Here is a 20,512-nt window from a genome sequence, read left to right on the forward strand (position 1 = left end):
TCCAGATGCATATATCCTTAGGAGGTGATTGGGTTTTGATTGATTGCATTACATGTTTAAAATAATCAGGCGATAAATACAGTGGCGGATCCAGAACTTTTCCTAAGAGGGGGTCCGCTGACTGACCTAAAGGGGGGGGGGGGGGGGGGGGGGGGGGCCCACTCCAGTCCTGCTTCAATGATTCCCTATATAATCAACCAAATTTTTCCCACAAAAGGGGGGCTGGGCCCCCAGGCCCCCTCCCCCCCCCCCCCTGGATCCGCCTATGGTTCATATTTATTGTCCAAGACAAAGTTGCAAAATTTTAGTTTGATATAATTGTGAATGTAAAATAAATGCAATAAACCTTCTTACCCCTAGAAACGTTTTAAGCCACTCAGAGCTATAAAGTTACAAATTTCTCTCACCATGGTATTTTTAACCCCAGAATTTATAACACAATTATTTAATAAAAGAGTATTGTGAATAGTTAATAATCAAGTCTTTATCAGTTTCAAAGCTTGAAAGCATTACATAAAAACCATGCAAACATGAATTTTAAAATAGGGAATTTGACAATGCAAAAAAAACCTTTTTGTCTTTAGTCTTCTCTTTCTGTTCTTTCTTTATTTGTTCCTTTCTGCCACCACCTTTCTCTGTTATATCTTCCCCTTTCCCCAGTGTCCCATTGCCCTACCTTCACCCTTCAAAAAGATCATTAGATGATAAGAATGTGTAAAAGTCAAATCATTTTATCGATAAGACATTTTTTTGTCCACTTGCCAATAACATGAATATGTGTTTTATAGTAATTGCAAAAATGATCATTTTGTTCAGGCTTAAATGTTAAGGTTCAGTATGATAGGGTATATGCATGTAGACTTAAATGACTTGCACTTATAGATTTTGGGGTTTGTGCGTAGATATAAATGAACTTGAACTTGTGTCAAACACAAAAATGAATGCAGCGTGTAGAAATTTCTGTTGTCAGACAAAACACTATAATGCTAAATGCAAATGCTTTGGCACGTTTTTGACGTAAAAAATATACACGATATGTTTTGTGTTAGCTATAGCCTTGTCTTTTCATGAAACAGCCAATCAGTAGTCTCAAACATTGCTGCCTTGACAGATCTTGTATCCTTGTCAACAGAAAGATTAGCCAATCAAAACTCTAGAAACAATACCTTTTGACAAGTTTGATACCTGTAATAGGAAATGCACAATTTCCATTTTGTATCTCAGGGGTTCCAAAGGGAAATTTTCACCAAAAAATGAATAATAAAACAGAAAAAATATCATTAAAACTTGTAGTAAATTTACTGCAACCAAAAATATGATAAATCCATGTCTTCGATAAATTTAAATGATAATTGAAGTTATACGCCTTCGGATATAAGTTTTTCCCCTTGTCTCTCCCCCTTTCTGAGATTTATTTGTTGTGTTTGTTGTCATTATTAATTAGTTAAAGGGGGGAAGAAATGAACAGTAAGTAAGATATTGTTGTTTCTCAGTTTCGCATCCGATCTGGATTAAGGTAGGCTTTATTTTGCATTATAATTACTGGTACTGAAAAAAAAAATGTTTATTTGTTAAGTGGTAAACTAAAGTATAATTCAGTAAGATATAAAAATTATTAAATATGCTTTATGAGCAATTTTGCATTAAAGATATCGGCTTAATCAAAAGTTTGTTTGGATTTCAGATACATGCATTAAAACTATATAAAAATTAATTGTTTTACACTCAGAGACTCTTTTACTTATTTTAAGCCATCCTTAATTACTATTGAAAACTTCTTTTATTATTATTGAAAGCAAATTAAGTACTTTGTGTCTTGCAGACGTCTTAAAAGAAAGCTTGCTTTACTACAAAAGTTTCTATTTTTTGATTCCCATTCTAAAATTAAGAACTCTTTTATCATCACTTTTTTAATCTGGTAAATTTCAAATTTAGAATTTGTTTCTATTTTCAAATAACCTTGACTTTTGAATTGCATAACATTCTTGTTGTATTAGTGTATTCCTTTGATTGATCATGTCGATAGAGCAATACACATTTATAAGGCATCTTCCTGCTGATTTTGTATGTGTCAGTTTGATATGTTATATTTATAACTTTCTGGTGTATACTCCTCATCATCTTCTGTTCATCTTTGTTTAAAGCACCACCATTAACAAGTAACTTCATTGAAATTTGCCCATAATTTAGTATAAGAAAAAAGTCTTAAGCTTCAATTTGATATTGCGCTTAAAAGTACAATACTAAATCATGCACATGCAATGGCAAAGAAAGTTCTAAATTCCAAATGGATCAATTTGATGCTAAAAATTATGTATTTTCCAATCAAAGTGGGCTACTTCCTTTTAACCCCACCTCCTTCTCCCCTCAATTCACCACTGTTAAATACCTGCAGTAATTGAATGTTTGAGAACCCTATCAGGGGCGGATCCAGCCATTTTAAAAAGGGGGGTTCCTAACCCAGGACAAAGGGGGGGGTTCCAACTACATGTCCCCATTCAAATGCATTGATCGTCCAAAAAAAAGGGGGGGATTCCAACCCCCAGAACCCCCCCCTCTGGATCCGCGCCTGCCTATAATGATCATTAGATAATGTTAGAAACATAATAATTGAAGAACTATAATGCCTGAATTGCACAAACATCAAGTTTACTTGCATAAAACCATTGATCCCTGTTGCTTGTTATCTTTTGCTTTGTTTTAAGACTAGTGAATATTAATGATCTGAATCATTAGCAGGTTTTATGCACAATTCTGGTGCACATCTTTTCAATGGTATTGAAGGTTAACATATTGGGTATCTGAGACATAAACCATTTTGTTTTAAAAACTTAAACAACTGAAAATAAAAATGAGAAACAGACTACCCATAAAAACTAAACATTGACCAATTAGCAATCAAAATGTTGTCAAGGTCAGATGAACCCTGCCGGACAGACATGTACATGTTACTATCTGAAAAATATAAATAGCAAACATGTCAAATGGCAATTTATTAAGAGGGTTTAAATTGTCGAAAAGTGAAGAGTTGCATATATAGTGTTACTGTAAATAATCCAAGTAAATGAAATTGTGTTAACAACTTCAGCAAAAGTTTACAACATCTATGCTAGGACCAATAGATTTGAATGTTTATGTTTAACATCTATGTTATTATAGAACCTAAGATCAATCCATGAGACAAAAAATATTCTAAAGTGAATAACAGGGTTAAACAGGACTAAATTAAGGTGTCATGGAAAACAATGCATTGGGCTCAGCTTATCCCTTACCTTGAAATATTTTTTTCCATTGGCTACATATATATATATATATATATATTCATATACCCCTGTAAGTCAATACATAAATATTGAAAACTAATGTACTTTTAGAAGACAGAAACAGGCTTCAGTTGACATATTCAGAAAAAAATACTTGGTATGTTTATCATGTTTATAGAACAATGTGAAATATGATAAAAAAAACATACAAACATAACCCTAGATATAATGCTGAACCCTAAATGTACGTTAAAGTGAATCTGTATATTGATCTGTAATATGTTATAGATATAATAACTCGATGTAGTTTTATGATTTTGCATGATTTCCTTTGATTATCCTGTTGTTTTTGCATGGTTATGTTTTTTGCATGTGCAGGCTAGATGTAAAAAGTTCACTTACCTCCCCTGGTTTAGATGATCCTTTGAACGAAAAGAAACAGAAGGAGCGAGAGGACCGCCTTCAGAGAATGTAGGTCATGATAATTTACAGCTATAATGTATTTAAAACATTTAGAAATATTTAAACTAATAAAAGTTTATATTTGTAAAGTTGTTTAAATTATTAAAAACAGTAATAGAATATTTAGATAACAGTTCTCGAATATCCTAAGTTAAATAACAGGTCAGAAAGAAATGACATCCATCATCAATTTCATTTTTACAAATAATGAATGAGCTTCTCTTTAAAAAAAAATCATCTTCCAATTTTAATTCAGAGTGTATATAATCACTGTTTCTTCAATTTTTATTCCATCATTATTCTATGATAGCTAGAACCTCAAAGTTTTGATGATTAAGTCGAAACATCAAAAGATTACTAATCGATCTCAATTTAATAAAGATTTGCATCTTACATTTAACAAAAGTACAAATTTTATTATATCAATATTGAACTGAATATTATATACCTATTATTGGTTTAACGAATATTAGAAAGTTATTTTTAAGCAAGATGAATTTTCAAGATCGTAACATGTAGGAGGATAGTAAAATAGGATTTCCCTCTATAACAAAAGTACAATTAATGATAAGGCAGAAGGGTGTTCCCATGCATTACTCTCTTTTGAATCTTAAAACATATGCAGTTGGTTATATTCATCATGTTCATAATGCATGTTTGTTATAAGATAGTCTGTAGTTCTATGGTAAAGTTTACACCTGTGTTAATCTAGTAATTTGGCCTTGGTGCACCCTACATTAAGGAGATGCATACACAGAAACTTGATCATGACAGTTGTTTATAAATTAATTTTCCTAGATGTACAGGAAGTTGATCTCTTCCAGTCCACTTCAAACGTAGAAATCTCTCCTTCTCTGGCTTCTGGGTTACGTAATTTGAAGTGCAAAGAAATAAATCTTTTTGATTAACTGAAATTAGGTTTACAACAAACTTCTTTACTTGTCTTTCATGTTTTCTTTCAATTCTAAGCTGCCACTAAAAACACTCTTAATGCACTTTCATAAATCATTTTACGGGTTTTCATAATGGCATATGATAAACAAATTAGACAGAATTGCCTGATGATTTGAAAAATGAACACTAGACATGTCTTTTTTCTTTAAAAAAAGAAAAATTCTTACAAGATTATCCCAAGGGTACCTCATTTTTGCAAGACTTTAAGCATCTTTCAGTATGATAAAAGTGATTTTGCTGTCTGAATATACTGAAGATATGAAAAATGTCCTACAGCTGTTAAAAGAAGCAGCCTTATCTTAACCAGCTCACAATGATAAATTGTAGTTTCTGGACAATCATGACAACCCAATTGATCATGGTATAACTTGAACTATGACCTAACTATTGCATGTCTCTATGTTGATGTTCACTTTTGTTATAATTCAGTTTTAGTTCCATATTTTATATATTAGAATAGTCCAGGCTGAAGAATATTATGGACTTCATTTAAGTTTGAGGTATATAAGAGTTTTCATTATTCCTACTGATAACTGATAGAGACTTAGTTATAGTAATTCTAAATGATACTTAGTAGATGACTTTGTCATTAGCTCTACATTTCTTTTTTTTTCATAGATTTTTCTTTCCATGTTTCTATTTGTAAAATATTGGCAGTTGGACTCACTCAGTGAGTGAAAATTAACTTATAATAGTGGCACTATAAATACTACCTGTCCACATAACTTTAGCTGTCATCAGAATTGCAGTCTTACTTATTTTGATGTTAATTTCTTTCAAATAACATTTTTAGCTCACCTGGCCTAAAAGGCCAAGTGAGCTTTTCTCATCACTTGGCGTCCGGCGTCGTTAACTTTTACAAAAATCTTCTCCTCTGAAACTACTGGGCCAAACCAAACCAAACTTGGCCACAATCATCATTGGTGTATCTAGTTTAAAAAATGTGTCCAGTGACCCGGCTAACCAACCAAGATGGCCGCCATGGCTAAAAGTAGAACATAGGGGTAAAATGCAGTTTTTGGCTTATAACTCAAAAACCAAAGCATTTAGAGCAAATCTGACATTGCGGTAAAATTGTTCATCAGGTCAAGATCATTCTGCCCTGAAATTTTCAAATGAATCGGACAACCCGTTGTTGGGTTGCTGCCCCTGAATCTGTAATTTAAAGGAAATTTTGCCGTTTTTGGTTATTATCTTGAATATTATTATAGATAGAGATAAACTGTAAACAGCAATAATGTTAAGCAAAGAAAGATTTACAAATAAGTCAAACATGACCAAAATGGTCAATTGACCCCCTAAGGAGTTATTGTCCTTTATAGTCAATTTTTAACAATTTTCATAAAATTTGTAAATTTTTATTAACATTTTCCCTGAAACTACTGGGCCAAGTTCATTATAGATAGAGATAATTGTAAGCAGCAAGACTGTTTAGTAAAGTAAGATGTACAAACACATCACCATCACCAAAACACAATTTTGTCATGAATCCATCTGCTTCCTTTGTTTAATATTCACAAAGACCAAGGTGAGCTTCACAGGCTCTTAGTTAACACTTTTAATGGTTTAAAACATTTTAAGTGGAAAGAAACTGACACAAATGGTGTATTTGATAGACACACTATTGTTATGTATATTACTCCTCACACCCCATCCTTTTATTTGATATAAATTTAATATTTGACAGTATATTAAGTCAATACATCACAGTCTTATATTTCTATTATTTTCTGTGAAAATGAATGAGAAGGCATTGGACCCTGTGTAGACAGTATTTTATGTTTATATTCAGTCATGCTGTTGACCAAGGGTATGACTTTCAAATTTAAATACAACAGAAACATTCCTTTGGTCAGGTCTAGTTTCATTTCTTACTTTGGTCTGATTTAATAAAGCTATAGAATCTTATTAGCATGATAATGCTTCAATGGTGCTTTGTTTTGACTTCTTTATTGTTGTCTCTTTGGGTGACTTAAGACCAGCCCTACTTTCACAACACATTTGTCAAGGGTCTTGTTCATATTAAATGTTTTATGTTTTTTTTTTAAATATTCTATTTTATAATACTTTTTGCAAGTTATGGTAGGTTTTTATTTATGTATTATTATTTTTTGTTATCAGTGGTTTGTTTGTTTTCTTATGTAGTTACTACTAGTATAACATATTTAAAATCTGCATGCATTTTTTAATGATTAAATTGATTATAAGCTCAGTAGGAATGGTAAAATTTTCAATAAAATAAATTTAGAGGAAACAGTAGACATTTGAAATTGGTTTTATGCAAATATTCCAAGTACATTGTAATAAGGTCGATAGTAAGGTTTTTTTTCAGTCAAGTTTCATATGTTTATGTCATGTTTTAAGTATCAGCAATTCTTCGAAACATAATAAACTTGTTATATACTATGCTATCATTAACAGAATTATCTCTTTCTTAATCAGAAAATATAAGATATAAATGATAATTTTAAAAACTTGTGGATATTTACTGTGCTGCAGGATTTATAAGAAATTTGCCATGTATAATTGGCATGTTATGACAACATTAATTCATCATAACCATGTTGTTTACTCGGAAGATATTATGTGTATACCATTGATTTGTGACAAAAAAGGATATAACCTGTGTCTATTTATAAGTGTGGAATTTTTGTTACCATGGAAACGAGAAACATATGCAGTGATAGCTAATTTGCCCAGAAATATGATCTGATATATTGTTATTAGTACTGAGGACCTGAGAATAGTGTTATTGGGATGTAATATAGCAATGATGCAAATAGAATCATCATGGAGAAATCGTGAGCAGACAAACAGGCTTGGACTTATGCCAATATTCTAGACAAGATTATTCTGCTGATCATGCATTCTGTTTGATAAAATACCATCAGTTAATGTGTGTGTAGTGATTGTGGCAAAAACTAGAGAATAAACAAACTAATGATAGCATAGTATATAGTATATCACAAGTTTTGAATTAAGATAGCAAATATTTACACATAACATTGTTAAAATCGTGAGTGTCCTCCCACATACAAATTTTTGATATAAGATTGAGTTTTTGTGTTTTGTAGAATATTCTGCCCTATAATTAAAACAGGTGGTACATGTTTCTAACATGCCAACATGAATCCTTGTTTGTATTCATTTACCATTTTAATACTAAACCACAAAATTTATTCTGCAGTCAAAGTTTACATAAAACATAGGAATGAAAGAATGAAAGAATCATTGTATTCCCTATCAATATCCTATCAAGATCATATGATTGAAGAATTACAAAACAATAATTTAGATAATATTAGATAAATGGTGGAAAATACAATTTCAGCATAATATATATATAGATATCCTACAAGCTCATTGAAATGTTACAACCCAAAAAACTGTCGAACTGTATTTACTTATAAATAAAAGGAATATATATGACCCCCTCTTCCCCCTCTCCATCCCCCCCCAAAAAAACCAACAAAAATCAACTGATTGTGAAAATAATTGTTATTTGCAAATATTTTACATGTGACTGTTGATCATGTGTTGTATTCATTTCATATCTTTTATGTTTATGTGTGAAATAGAAATGTACAGTTATTTGATCTCATACTAAACTGATTGAAAAGAAACTAAATGATAGAATATGATAAGTTTTAAATTATAGCCTTTTTCATTTTGCATGGAATTTCCTTTAGAGTGAATTAATTACAAAATTTCTGTTTTTCAGTATTTCAGTTGCGAATGAAAAGTCATATGGGATTATATTGTGTTCAAAAATTATGCAAATTAATGATTATACATTAATGAAATTAGATCAATTTTTCAATATTGAAAATTCTCATGACTTTTTGAATTCACAACTGAAATTTATAAAATATGATTTATATGGAAGCTCCAAGTTTACTCTTATTCCTGTAAACAAGTTAGAGTTATCTCCCTTATAATATTAAGTTTTGTAACAAACTTGTAGCTTCCATGGTTTGATTTGATTATAATTACCATTCCTTTAGAATGTTTTGTTTGAGTTTTGATTTAACAGAGTGTCTTTTTTCACCACTAATTCAGAGCTGCCGGTTTTAGTACAATAAATGGAGAAGATGAATTAGAACGTCGTCGCAAGGAACGTCGAGAACAAAGATTAAGGCAAGACTTGATGTTGTAGTGTATAAATACATTGTTATTATATGTTTTCTGAGACTATGTGTACACTTGTAAAGGGTAAGGTATATCGCATAAAACAAAAGTAGAAAACTTCACCGATTTTACAAATGAAAACATGTGGCATTTAGTGTATTACAGAGAGGAGAATCGATCGATTCAGAATGAAAAAGATTACACCTACACAATGTGTGAATTGTTACGTAATCATTGCATGTTTTTTGACATCCTAGTTTTTCATGCATCAAACTTCCAACCATCAATCTTACTACAGTTTTATTTTCCCCTTGTTAAGCATCCTCTTGGACAATTATGTATGTTTTAGTCATTTCAATCAGTAAAACATTTGCCTGCTGGTGATAATATTATAAAATAACAACTTTATACAAATAGACTAAGTGACTTGCAGTGCTGTCATATACTATTTGTTATAGTTGGCGAAATCTATTTTACCATTTTGGTTGTGTCAGTTGAGACATATAGATCTGTCTATTTTTAAAATTAAGAAAATTTACTACTAGATTAATAGCTGACTAAAGCATACAAAATTGAATTTTAATTTAATTTTTGATAGTGAAATTTAAAAAAAAATGCAGTGACTTATTGGACCATCTTTTGCATGTTTACCCAGTACATAAAGAAATAACAAATTGTTTGCTGTGAATTGAAACAAATAAATAATATCACTTAATGATTGGAATGAAATTCTGAACAAAAGTTTAATTTTATAACCTTCATGTTTTTTTTAGATCTGGTGAGACAGAAACACCAGCAGAAGACACTTCCTCACGCCGAAGCCGAAGAAGGCGTGGCACAGAGGACGACATCGACACATCAGCCACAGAAGTAAGATATCATTGTAAACTTGCAGACCTTTTTATGGTCCCTTTATTTATCGAATATAAAATAATACAAGTTCAAGTAGTATATTGTCAGAAACCGGTTGCAGTCAATATAAAACACAAACATTACAAAGCGTTCGAGAAGACGCTACTAAGTTGAAAAACCTGTGTCTAATCCATTTGTTGTTTTTGAACAATAAAATATGTTTAAACTATAGCAAATCAGATTAAATAAAGGTGTCAAAATATATTATTCCACATCATCATCATAATTGACATTTCATTTTACTTTTGATAAAGTTTTAAATTGATATTATAAGCCGATTTTAATCAAATATTTAGGTAGTATAGGACTGTATGAAATAAAATGATTGTTCATTTTTTCCATACTACTGTGAAGTTGTTGTTATGTTGTACTCTCTTGAAAACATTTATAAAAAGTATAGGGAACTTTGATTTTTGTCAAGCTACAGGTTGTGCAAATACCCATATTTATGAGGATGAAACAGTTTTAAAATTGCAAAAAAATTATAAAGTTTTGAAAAGTTTGAGCAGGTAGTGTTGTATGGAATGATTTCAGAAAGTAAAGTGATTAAGAGATTTTTTAATTCATTTCTCATTTTTCCTGCTATACACCATAACAAAACAGTTAATCTAGATAAGTTAACTACTCATTACAAAATTATCTAAGTTATCTCCCCTTCTAAAGCAAATTTTTTCAAAAGAGAAAAAAATCTTATGTTTTTTTGTTTTTGTGCAGTGTTTTGTTTGGATACTGCTCCATCAGAAAAATTGTTTTGTGATTCAAAAGTGGTTTGGGCAAAGGAGGCTTTTGCTATCCAGTCCCAGCTAAATAAAAATGTTTAAATGGAACAGCCCAATATATGCTAAAATGTAAAAACTGGTTCATTTATTGTTTGATTCATATTCATGTTCATTGTGTGTCTTCATGTGTGTTCATTAACAGGAAGTAACAAGTACACGCTCACGTAGACGACGGGGTGAAGAGGAGGTAAACATTTAGATAGAGCCTGTTGCCATGGATACATGTCTTTAACATATATGTACTACTAACCTTGACCTTACAGCCAGATGATCAGCAGCAATGATCACTTCTTCCATGTGTTTTATTCAATATTGACCAAATCCATTCCTTCCAAATTAAGATTTCAAATGTTCAAATTGAAAATGTCATGACTGTCCTAGACTTTTCATCTCACAGTTCCTAATTCACGTTCTGTCAGTCATTTCTTTCTCTCTTTCTAGTTCACTTGTGTTCCTGTTCCTTTTTTATTCACTGTTTGATCCCCAAATAAAAAAATAAAATAAAATTGTAATTTAGGTACTACAGTCTTGTTTCATTAGGTGTAATTCTAAATATTACCGAACTTTTTCTCAATAAACCCATATTTTGTCAACTGCATGTGATGCACTTACTTAATTGAAATATGTACAATGCTTGTTAAGGTAGAAAATAGTGAAATATATATTAAATGGGAAGCACATTTCCAGTTCTTATTATCTTAAGTTGGATGTCAATGTTTCTTAGTTCTTAGGCCTTATAATGTAAAGTTATTCATTCACAAATAGACTGTTTTGTATAGCAAAAGCTTTAGCATAATTATTATAATTATCATTCAGAAAAATTGCATGAAAATGTAGATACTGCGTTCTGCATAGTTTACTTTCATGGCAATGTAGTTTTAGATATGCCATGTTTAATAGGGAAATGCTTCAGTCTGCTTCTACAAATGCTTGAATGTAAAAAATATTTTACGTCATACTTTTTTCAAAGGTAGTTAAAACTATGTTCTCATCAGAAATATTAACTGGATTAGGGTTATATTGCTGTCCACTCAACAATAAACACATTTTATTAAAATAGTATGCTAGACCAATTGTGAAAACTGAATAGAGGATTGGTCAAAATGGACCACTATTTTATTAAGGATGCATGTATCTTGAAATTTTATCAATCAACAGAAATAGACAGTACAAAACAGACACACTTAACTGGGTATATTTCAGAGGGGCCATTTTAATTTTCTTTTGTAAAATTTGATTATTAAAGTGTTCCCATATTATAAAGTAAGGATGGACATTGCACTATACTTACAGTAAAATGATGAGTTTCTGTCTTACATGGTCGTAGACAGTCTCACCTGCCATTTATTTCTCTTAAGGTCTGACAACCTAACATTTGAACTCATTAAAGATTTCACTATCAAGAGGTCATGTTCATAATGTTCAAATGGCATTATAAATATGATAAATGTTATCTATTTTTTACAGGAAACTGACAGTGCACCAGTCTCAGTTCCAGAACCAGAACCAGAATCACAACCACAGGTAAACAACAACGCAGAAGAGGAAGAAAGTCGAAGACGGGAAGAAGAGGAAGAAGCTGAGAGACAAAGACAGGCAGCAGAGGAAACAAGACGTAGGCAACAAGAGGAGGAAGATAGAAGACGACGAGAGGACGAAGAAAGAAGACAGAGGGAAGAAGAGGAACAAAGGAAAAGGGTAGGTTCATGGGTGGAATAGGAAAAGAGATAAATGGTGAACACTGGGTCTAGTTTATTTTGAAAATTGAGACAGTCATGTAGACAATGAGGGTATAAGATGATAACAGATTATGCAAAGAGTTAAGGAAGGTTCAAAGTGCAGATGAGATAAATGCCTTTGTCAAGGGAGGTAACAATAGAAATCTAGAATGAACCATGTTGTGCTGGATGAGGTAGGTAGCATATAAGGCAATCTTTGATCCATAGCATGTTGTTTTTATTGTGAATAATGCATTATTTGAACACTTTCAATAATATTGTATGACATTAAATGAAAAAAATAACATTCAGAATAGAAAAAAAAGAAGAAAATATCCCTTTTTGAAATTACTTGCATGAACATTTTTTAATATTTATACATATAGTGTTGTGTGTTGATTGTGCATGGTTTGTTGATTTTTGCATGTGTTGAAAAAAGGAAGAGGAGAGCAGTGAAGAGACAGATTCTGAATCAGACATGGATGAAGATGACAAGAGAGCTCGTGCTCAACAAAAGGACCATGACGATCATGAGAGAAAGATTGACGAACAATTAAAGAGACTTAAAAGTTTAGAAAATGAAAATGATTTGTTAGAGGAAGAAGGATGGAATGGGACTTCTAATGGTGTCACTTCTGTTCGTAAGAAGTCTGATGAACGAGGAAAAATTTTATCACCTAAGGAACCAGTTAGGCGTTCACTTACTGAATATTCCTTACGAACAGCAGAAGATGGAAAATGTGGGAAATTAAAAACATTTTTTGAAGAAAAAGTTGAAGGTCATGTGAATGGGGATCATAATGAATTGTCAAAGAGTTTGAACTTTAGTAAAAAATCAGTAAGTTATTTATGTTAAAGAAGCTATAATAGAATTAATATCAATAAATATTATTTTTGTCAAGGCAGCAGTTTCTTCAGAGATCCATATATTTTATAAGTTAATGAAAAGGTTCAAAATGAAACTAATAAAAAAAAAAAAATTGCCTAAAGATAAAATAAAATTTAAATAAAAATACCTTTTATTCTATAGTCTTTTCTTTTTATTTTTACACTGAATTATGATCTAGAGAGTGCAGGAAAAAAAAGATATTCATTATAAGGGGATTTTTTTATTATTTGATATAGACAGTACATACACCTGTAGAAGACAAATCCCCAGTGCATGAAAAATGGAAGAAATTTGAAATAAAACAACAAACAAAAGACTTACAACAGGTATTTGAATTACAAAAGAAAATTTAAAAGGATTGTCAGGATCTTTTAAATAAAAGACATTTTCATTAAAAAAAAGTTTGAAAATTAAAAAAAAATTAAGTTTTTAAAAGTTTGAAAATTAGATGATTTTATTTTTATTTTTATGAAATGGTAAATTTATTAAATTTCAAAATATGCATAGACTTTTCTGTCACTTTATTCTAACACTACACTTTTTATGTCATTAAACATACAATGGTAATATTCTAGGAAACTAAAAAAGATTTGGCTGCTTACCAAGCCAAAGTTATCTCCCCTGGTGCTTCTAGACTCAAAGACATTCAAAAGAAAGTAAGCAACCTCACCATCATTTATCATTTTTTTTTGGGGAGGAAGGGTGATGGCAAAGGTATAATTGTTAAGAAAAAAGATTTTTACAAGATTTAAGTAAATTTAAACAAGATGCAAAGTCAGTAACCTAAAGTTTAATAAGAACAAATGTAAATCAAAGGAATTTCATTGTGAAGAATTAGCATCTTTGTAAATAGACATTTCTCAATGATTTCAATGATTCTATAGTTTAAAAAATATTATTCAAAAACTTGCTTAACATATTATATATAGATCAGTTGCAAGTATATATATATTTCTTTGCCATATTTTCCTTTATATTTTTGTTGGTCAGACCAAATAAAGACTGTTGTGTTTTCAGTTTGAAGATAAAACAAACACAGAAAATTCTAGGAGTTCCTTAGGAAGACTCAGTGCCAGTGAAAGTCATTTAAATGTAAGACATGAAACTTTAATTAATTATGAATTATAGTTCTAATGAAAGTCCTCTATGTAATGAAAGAAAACTAGAGGCTCTAAAGAGCCTGTGTCGCTCACCTTGGTCTATGTGAATATTAAAGGAATCAGATGGATTCATGACAAAATTGTGTTTTGGTGACGGTGATGTGTTTGTACATCTTACTTTACTGAACATTCTTGCTGCTTAAAATTGTCTCTATCTATAATGAACTTGGCCCATTAGTTTCAGTGGAAATGTTAGTAAACATTTACAAATTTTATGAAAATTATTAAAAATTGACTATAAAGCACTTTGCTGAACATTATTGTTGTTTACAGTTTATCTCTATCTATAATAATATTCAAGATAATGACCAAAAACAGCAAAATTTCCTTCAAACTAACAATTCAGGGTCAGCAACCCAACAACGGGTTGTCCGATTCATCTAAAAATTTCAGAGCAGATAAATATTGACCTGTTAAACAATTTTACCCCATGTCAGATTTGCTCTAAATGCTTTGGGTTTTGAGTTATAAGCCAAAAACTGCATTTTACCCCATGTTCTATTTTTAGCCATGTCGGCCATCTTGGTTGGATGGCCGGGTCACCGGACACATTTTTTCAAACTACTAACCCAAAAGATGATTGTAGCCAAGTTTGGATTAATTTGGCCAAGTAGTTTCAGAGGAGAAGATTTTTGTAAAAGATTACTAAGATTTACGAAAAATGGTTAAAAATTGACTATAAAGGGCAATAAATCCTAAAGGGGTCAACTGACCATTTCAGTCATGTTGACTTATTTGTAAATCTTACTTTGGTGAACATTATTGCTGTTTATAGTTTATCTCTATCTATAATAATATTCAAGATAATAACCAAAAAGAGCAAAATTTCCTTAAAATTACTAATTCAGGGCCAGCAACCCAACGACGGGTTGTCCGATTCATCTGGAAATTTCAGGGCAGATAGATCTTGAACTGATAAACAATTTTACTCCTGTCAGATTTGCTCTAAATGCTTTGGGTTTTGAGTTATAAGCCAAAAACTGCATTTTACCCCATGTTCTATTTTTAGCCATGGCGGCCATCTTGGTTTGATGGCCGGGTCACCGGACACATTTTTCAAACTACTAATCTAAAAGATGATTGTGGCCAAGTTTGGATTAATTTGGCCCAGTAGTTTCAGGGGAGAAGATTTTTGTAAAATATTACTAAGATTTACGAAAAATGGTTAAAAATTGACTATAAAGGGCAATAACTCCTAAAGGGGTCAACTGACCATTTCAGTCATGTTGACTTATTTGTAAATCTTACTTTGCTGAACATTATTGCTGTTTACTGTTTATCTCTATCTATAATAATATTCAAGATAATAACCAAAAACAGCAAAATTTTCTTAAAATTACTAATTCAGGGGCAGCAACCCAACAACAGGTTATCGGATTCATCTGAAAATTTCAGGGCAGATAGATCTTCACCTATTTAACAATTCTACCCCATGTCAGATTTGCTCTAAATGCTTTGGTTTTTGAGTTATAAGCCAAACACTGCATTTTACCCCTATGTTCTATTTTTAGCCATGGCGGCCATCTTGGATGGTTGGCCGGGTCACCGGACACATTTTTTAAACTAGATACCCCAATGATGATTGTGGCCAAGTTTGGTTTAATTTGGCCCAGTAGTTTCAGAGGAGAAGATTTTTGTAAAAGTTAACGACGACGACGGACGACGGACACCAAGTGATGAGAAAAGCTCACTTGGCCTTTTAGGCCAGGTGAGCTAAAAAACAGTAAATACCTAAAAACTTATAGGAAAACTTAATGGAAAAATAATTTTGTTGCGGAAAAAATCCCAAATGCAAATTCTGTGTTCTAAATCAAAAAAAAAAGTACTAGCTATGTGCATGTCAATATTGTCCTTCATCAGGAATGCTCAGAGCTAAACTATATTGAATATTAAAGTAAAAGGCATAATAAAAGACAGTCCTATTTTTTGGGAGCTGTATAACAGATAAGGGAGTTAATTTGAATCCACAAAATCTTAAAAGATCCAATTTTCTTAAGGAGTTGCAATATTGTTTTTGTAACAATTTTTACCTTTCAAATTATTATATCCCAAAAACAAATGACACATTGAAAAATATAATATCTTAAATTCTATTGATTTAAAAAATAAAAATAAAATCTAGATTGTCAGTTTTGATTCTTGGTTATTTATTTATACACTGTTTAGGAAAAGCCTATCTCGGAGAAAGACAGCAAGAAACATATCTTAGATCGCTGGAATTCAGCAGTAGAAACTAAGAAAACTCCATCAAAAACTCAGTCATGGTTATCTAAGTCTATGAGTGTAAGTGTAGAGTACGATCTAAATAAAAAGGGAGATAAGATTGAACGATTGACCTCTAAGTTCGACCATAATAGAAACGAAAAAACAGATAAAGTTGTTAAAAGTGCTACATTACCCATCCAAACAAATAAAGATATGTCCTTATTGAAACGTCAGTGGTCAGCAAATACAGAAGAATCGGTCAATACAAGTGATATTCCAGAACAAAGAACTACAAATAGACATTCTGTTCCTAAAGTTACGGACCGATGGCTACGTAAATCACAATCTTCCGTGGAAACAGTATCTGCTCTTCCTGCGGTGCCAGAATCTAGGACAAGACCATTGTCTACATCATCTGTTGAGAGCAACAAAGTAAGAACGATTCTTTTTAGATAGAATTTTAAATTGGATTTTAATATTTGACATAAAAAGTCTTAAATATAAGAGAACTGATTTGATTTAAGTGCTGTATTTAATTGAAGGCTGATGTGGCAAATTTGAATTATATTAAAAAAGATATGTGCCATTAGGATAAAAGACTTAAAATTTTGACACTTTCATTTTATTGTAGGCTAAAATAATTATCTGTTAATAGAAATCATACTCCATAGAAAATTAGCAGTCATGTTATTCATTTCAGGTGCATTTGTATGGGTAATAAAATGGCATGAATATTATTTTCTGTTTAAACAATTGTGTTTGCATCCTGACTTCTGTAATTGCATGTAAATCCTATTTACACCCAGTGTGAATTTCTCGTTTAAAACACAGAGATTGATAATCTCCACTTTGGTAATAACATTCTAATTCTGAAAAAATAATTTGTTTCTGTAATTTGAATGAATGTTATCATTATATAATAAAAGCATGTGCATGTAATTGTTCTTAGGAGAATCAGTCAGATCCTCAACCTCGGCCAGACAGTTGGCGACGGAGAAGTTCTGCAAAAGCGGTAAGGTTAAATGACAATCTGAGAAAGTGAAAACATGATTAAATTTATATTTGTTTAGAGGTTATGTGTATTAGTTATTTAGAGATTATATGTGACTTGCAAGGTAAGTTGATACAGCATTATGAAGTCATTTATCTGGGCCTGAGTTGTCTAGGTAATTGGTAATTATTAACTTCAATATATATCATGAGTCAATCACAATTACAGTAGGTTTTGAGTAACTTGTTTGCTATTTGCTTATGTGCTAATGACAATATTTGATTAAAGTTTGTGATAATACTGAGAACTTCTTTGAAATTGAAAAAAGAATATTCAAAGAAAATGACCTTTAACACAGTTGGTCAAAAATATTTGTAATTAATCTTCTAGCTAATTTACTTACAGACAAAACAAAATTTACAAGCTATGTTTGTCAAAAAAAGGGGAGAGATACCAAAGGGCAATGCAAAAACCATACTTGAAGGAAAAACAAACAAAACCATTTGCCAAATGACAATAAAAAAAGATTAAAAGACTAAAAAACAGTTAACGAAGTACTAAAAATTGAGCAATACAAACATGATCAAAACAGTGAACTTAGTTGCCTGGGAGAGTAAGCAGCTCCTGCTCAAATAGTGGCACTGGTGATATGAATGTATACTTCATCACTAATAAACATTATGGAGTGTTTATTCTTGAAAGTAAACTGGATTTTGATGTTTTGGATGTCCATAAATGAATAATGTAAAACATTTTGAAATATGATAATCATGCTAGAGAAAATTATTTCTTCCTCAATTACTCAAAGTTTAAAGAGTGGGATGCATATTTCTTTAATTGACTATTTCAGGAAGAGGAGGAGAGATTAGAGAGAGAAAGACAAGAGGCAGAGGAAAGAGAACGTGAGGAGGTATGTCAGAAATCCTATGATCTATCTTAACTTAGTGAAATGTCAAACACAAAAAGTGTGCATTTTAAGTCATGCCTATGACCAGTAGATATGGGACTTTATAACCTATTTTGTATGTGGGACAGGAAAAACCCTTTCATTCCTTTTGTCTTTTAAACTTTGAAATAAACAGAGAGCACTGGTATTGTATTTCTGGTTTGATAGTTCTCTGTGTAAGCATTTGAAAATTCCCTGATACCCAAAAGACAGCAACAATACTGCAAAGAGTGGGGCGGATCCAGCCATTTTAAAAAAGGGGGGGGGTTCCAACTGTATGTCCCCATTCAAATGCATTGATCGTCCCAATAAAAGGGGGGTTCCAACCCCGGAACCCCCCCTCTGGATCCGCCACTGAAAAGCAAAAAAAATACCAAAGCGGCAATGTTTATTCTGATTCTGTTTGATGTGTAGAATAGAGTTGTGAAATAGAATCCGAATGAACAGTGTTTTCTTATCTCAAATCTGTTACCCCAAGGTCCAGCATTTGTTGTAGGACCAGTTTAGATAAATGTTTAGTAGACAGCTTATTACCTTTCGTACATGTTGTGTATCCATGTGACCAAATGTGTGTGTATTGTGTCTGGATATTTGTTTGTTGTAAAATATCTTGATTGTTTTCTACTAGTGAAAGTATTTTGAGTTTGGACAAAGCTCATCGGAATTTAAATTTGTTGTCAAATGTCTGTTACACCTGAGTTTTACTATTAAGTGTATATATAAGACACTTTATATTATATAGACATTTTAATGAAGATTACAAAAAAAGATACTTACTATAATAAGAATGACTTTCAAGACCTTGTATAAAGCTTACAAAGATGAGCTCTTTTGTGCAGATTACTTTATAAAAGAACACTTTTTCTTAATATATATATAAAATAAGAAGATGTGGTATGAGTGTTAAAGAGTCCAAGTCACAATATGTTAAAAGTTAACGATTGTAGTTAACTACTCATGGCAGCACACCACTATTTATTCAAAGTAATCATGAACTTTACCAAGAAATCTCGCTGAATGTGTGTTTTCAATACATGTAGTACAATGCGTAACTTCATGCTTGTTTTGAATCCTGTGTGGTTTCTAGATATTAGATATACTGTACAAAGATATAAACATTGCCTCTTTATATGAAATAACATGCAGATATATTTTTGGAACAATGGCTAATCATATTTGTAAATTTTGATTATGTGATAGTATATGAAAAGCCATTGTCTTGTTGTCATCTCAGACTTGCTGTAACTTGCTGAATGTTCGGTTAAGTTGAAAAATTTATTTCAGTAAAATTTCATAGTAATTGGCATAGCTTTATTTACTAAAATATTAAACAAACATTTTGATTCATACACAACTTTTCTGAGATGATGACTTTTTGTCAAGTTTGATTCAAATATTATATAAAAGTCTAGTTTTGAGTGAGAAAAGATTTAACTGATTTATATTGGTAATTAAGAAACATAAAGAGTCACAAATACGAAGGCAAGATCTTTTGAATTATATTTCTGCTTTTGCTCCTTAGAGCTAGAGAAAGGCCCTTTATCAGCAGTGTAAAGGATAGACAACTCTTTAGAAAAGAATATCATATTTGTCAAAAGAATCAATTTTGAATTTCCATGTTTGAATCTATATTTTGTAACATTTTCAAGAACAAGGGGATCAAACTTGATATAAAATATCTGCATACCATTCAAAAAAAATTGATATGAAAAATTATGGCCCCTTTCGTTCCCAGGCAGCCAGACAAATGGAGGAACAACAAAAGAAGAAGAAGGGAAAGAGGAAGGGACTGGGAGGTCTCTCTCCAGAGAAGAAAAAGATGTTAAAAGTAGGTTCACTTACAGGCACTTGTCATTCATAAATGTATAGACATTAAGAAAAGTAATGCTAATTTATGTTAAAAATGTTACAGGCACTTGTGATTCATAAATGTAAAGATATAAAGAATATATTGCTCCTTTATGTTATTTCAGGGTCTATACATAGTCTAAGTTAAGGGCTCTCAAAATATGCTTAATTATGAATGATGTTTTCTTACATGAAGGTTTTCAAATATTTCTTGCAATAAAACTTGTTTTAATGTGTAATAATTATCCATAAAGATT

At 31.3% G+C, this 20,512-nt stretch overlaps 1 protein-coding gene across 21 annotated transcripts in view; it reads left to right on the forward strand.

Moving 5' to 3' along the window:
- LOC139481446 (trichohyalin-like) overlaps positions 1–20,512 on the forward strand; it is a 53,311-nt gene that overhangs the window by 23,617 nt on the left and 9,182 nt on the right. For 7 of the 21 annotated variants that reach the window (XM_071264778.1, XM_071264782.1, XM_071264783.1 and 4 more), the window contains 13 exons: positions 3,642–3,734; positions 8,739–8,816; positions 9,581–9,677; positions 10,641–10,685; positions 11,966–12,196; positions 12,656–13,054; positions 13,342–13,431; positions 13,681–13,761; positions 14,123–14,197; positions 16,432–16,902; positions 17,420–17,482; positions 18,312–18,371; positions 20,143–20,235. In XM_071264778.1, the coding sequence (XP_071120879.1) occupies positions 3,642–3,734; positions 8,739–8,816; positions 9,581–9,677; positions 10,641–10,685; positions 11,966–12,196; positions 12,656–13,054; positions 13,342–13,431; positions 13,681–13,761; positions 14,123–14,197; positions 16,432–16,902; positions 17,420–17,482; positions 18,312–18,371; positions 20,143–20,235 (1,876 nt within the window). The remainder of the gene's footprint in view (positions 1–3,641; positions 3,735–8,738; positions 8,817–9,580; positions 9,678–10,640; positions 10,686–11,965; positions 12,197–12,655; positions 13,055–13,341; positions 13,432–13,680; positions 13,762–14,122; positions 14,198–16,431; positions 16,903–17,419; positions 17,483–18,311; positions 18,372–20,142; positions 20,236–20,512) is intronic. The other 14 variants (XM_071264785.1, XM_071264786.1, XM_071264787.1 and 11 more) reach the window with 6 other exon arrangements.

This window comes from Mytilus edulis, chromosome 7 (assembly GCF_963676685.1).
Source record: "Mytilus edulis chromosome 7, xbMytEdul2.2, whole genome shotgun sequence".
Lineage (NCBI taxonomy): Eukaryota > Metazoa > Mollusca > Bivalvia > Mytilida > Mytilidae > Mytilus > Mytilus edulis.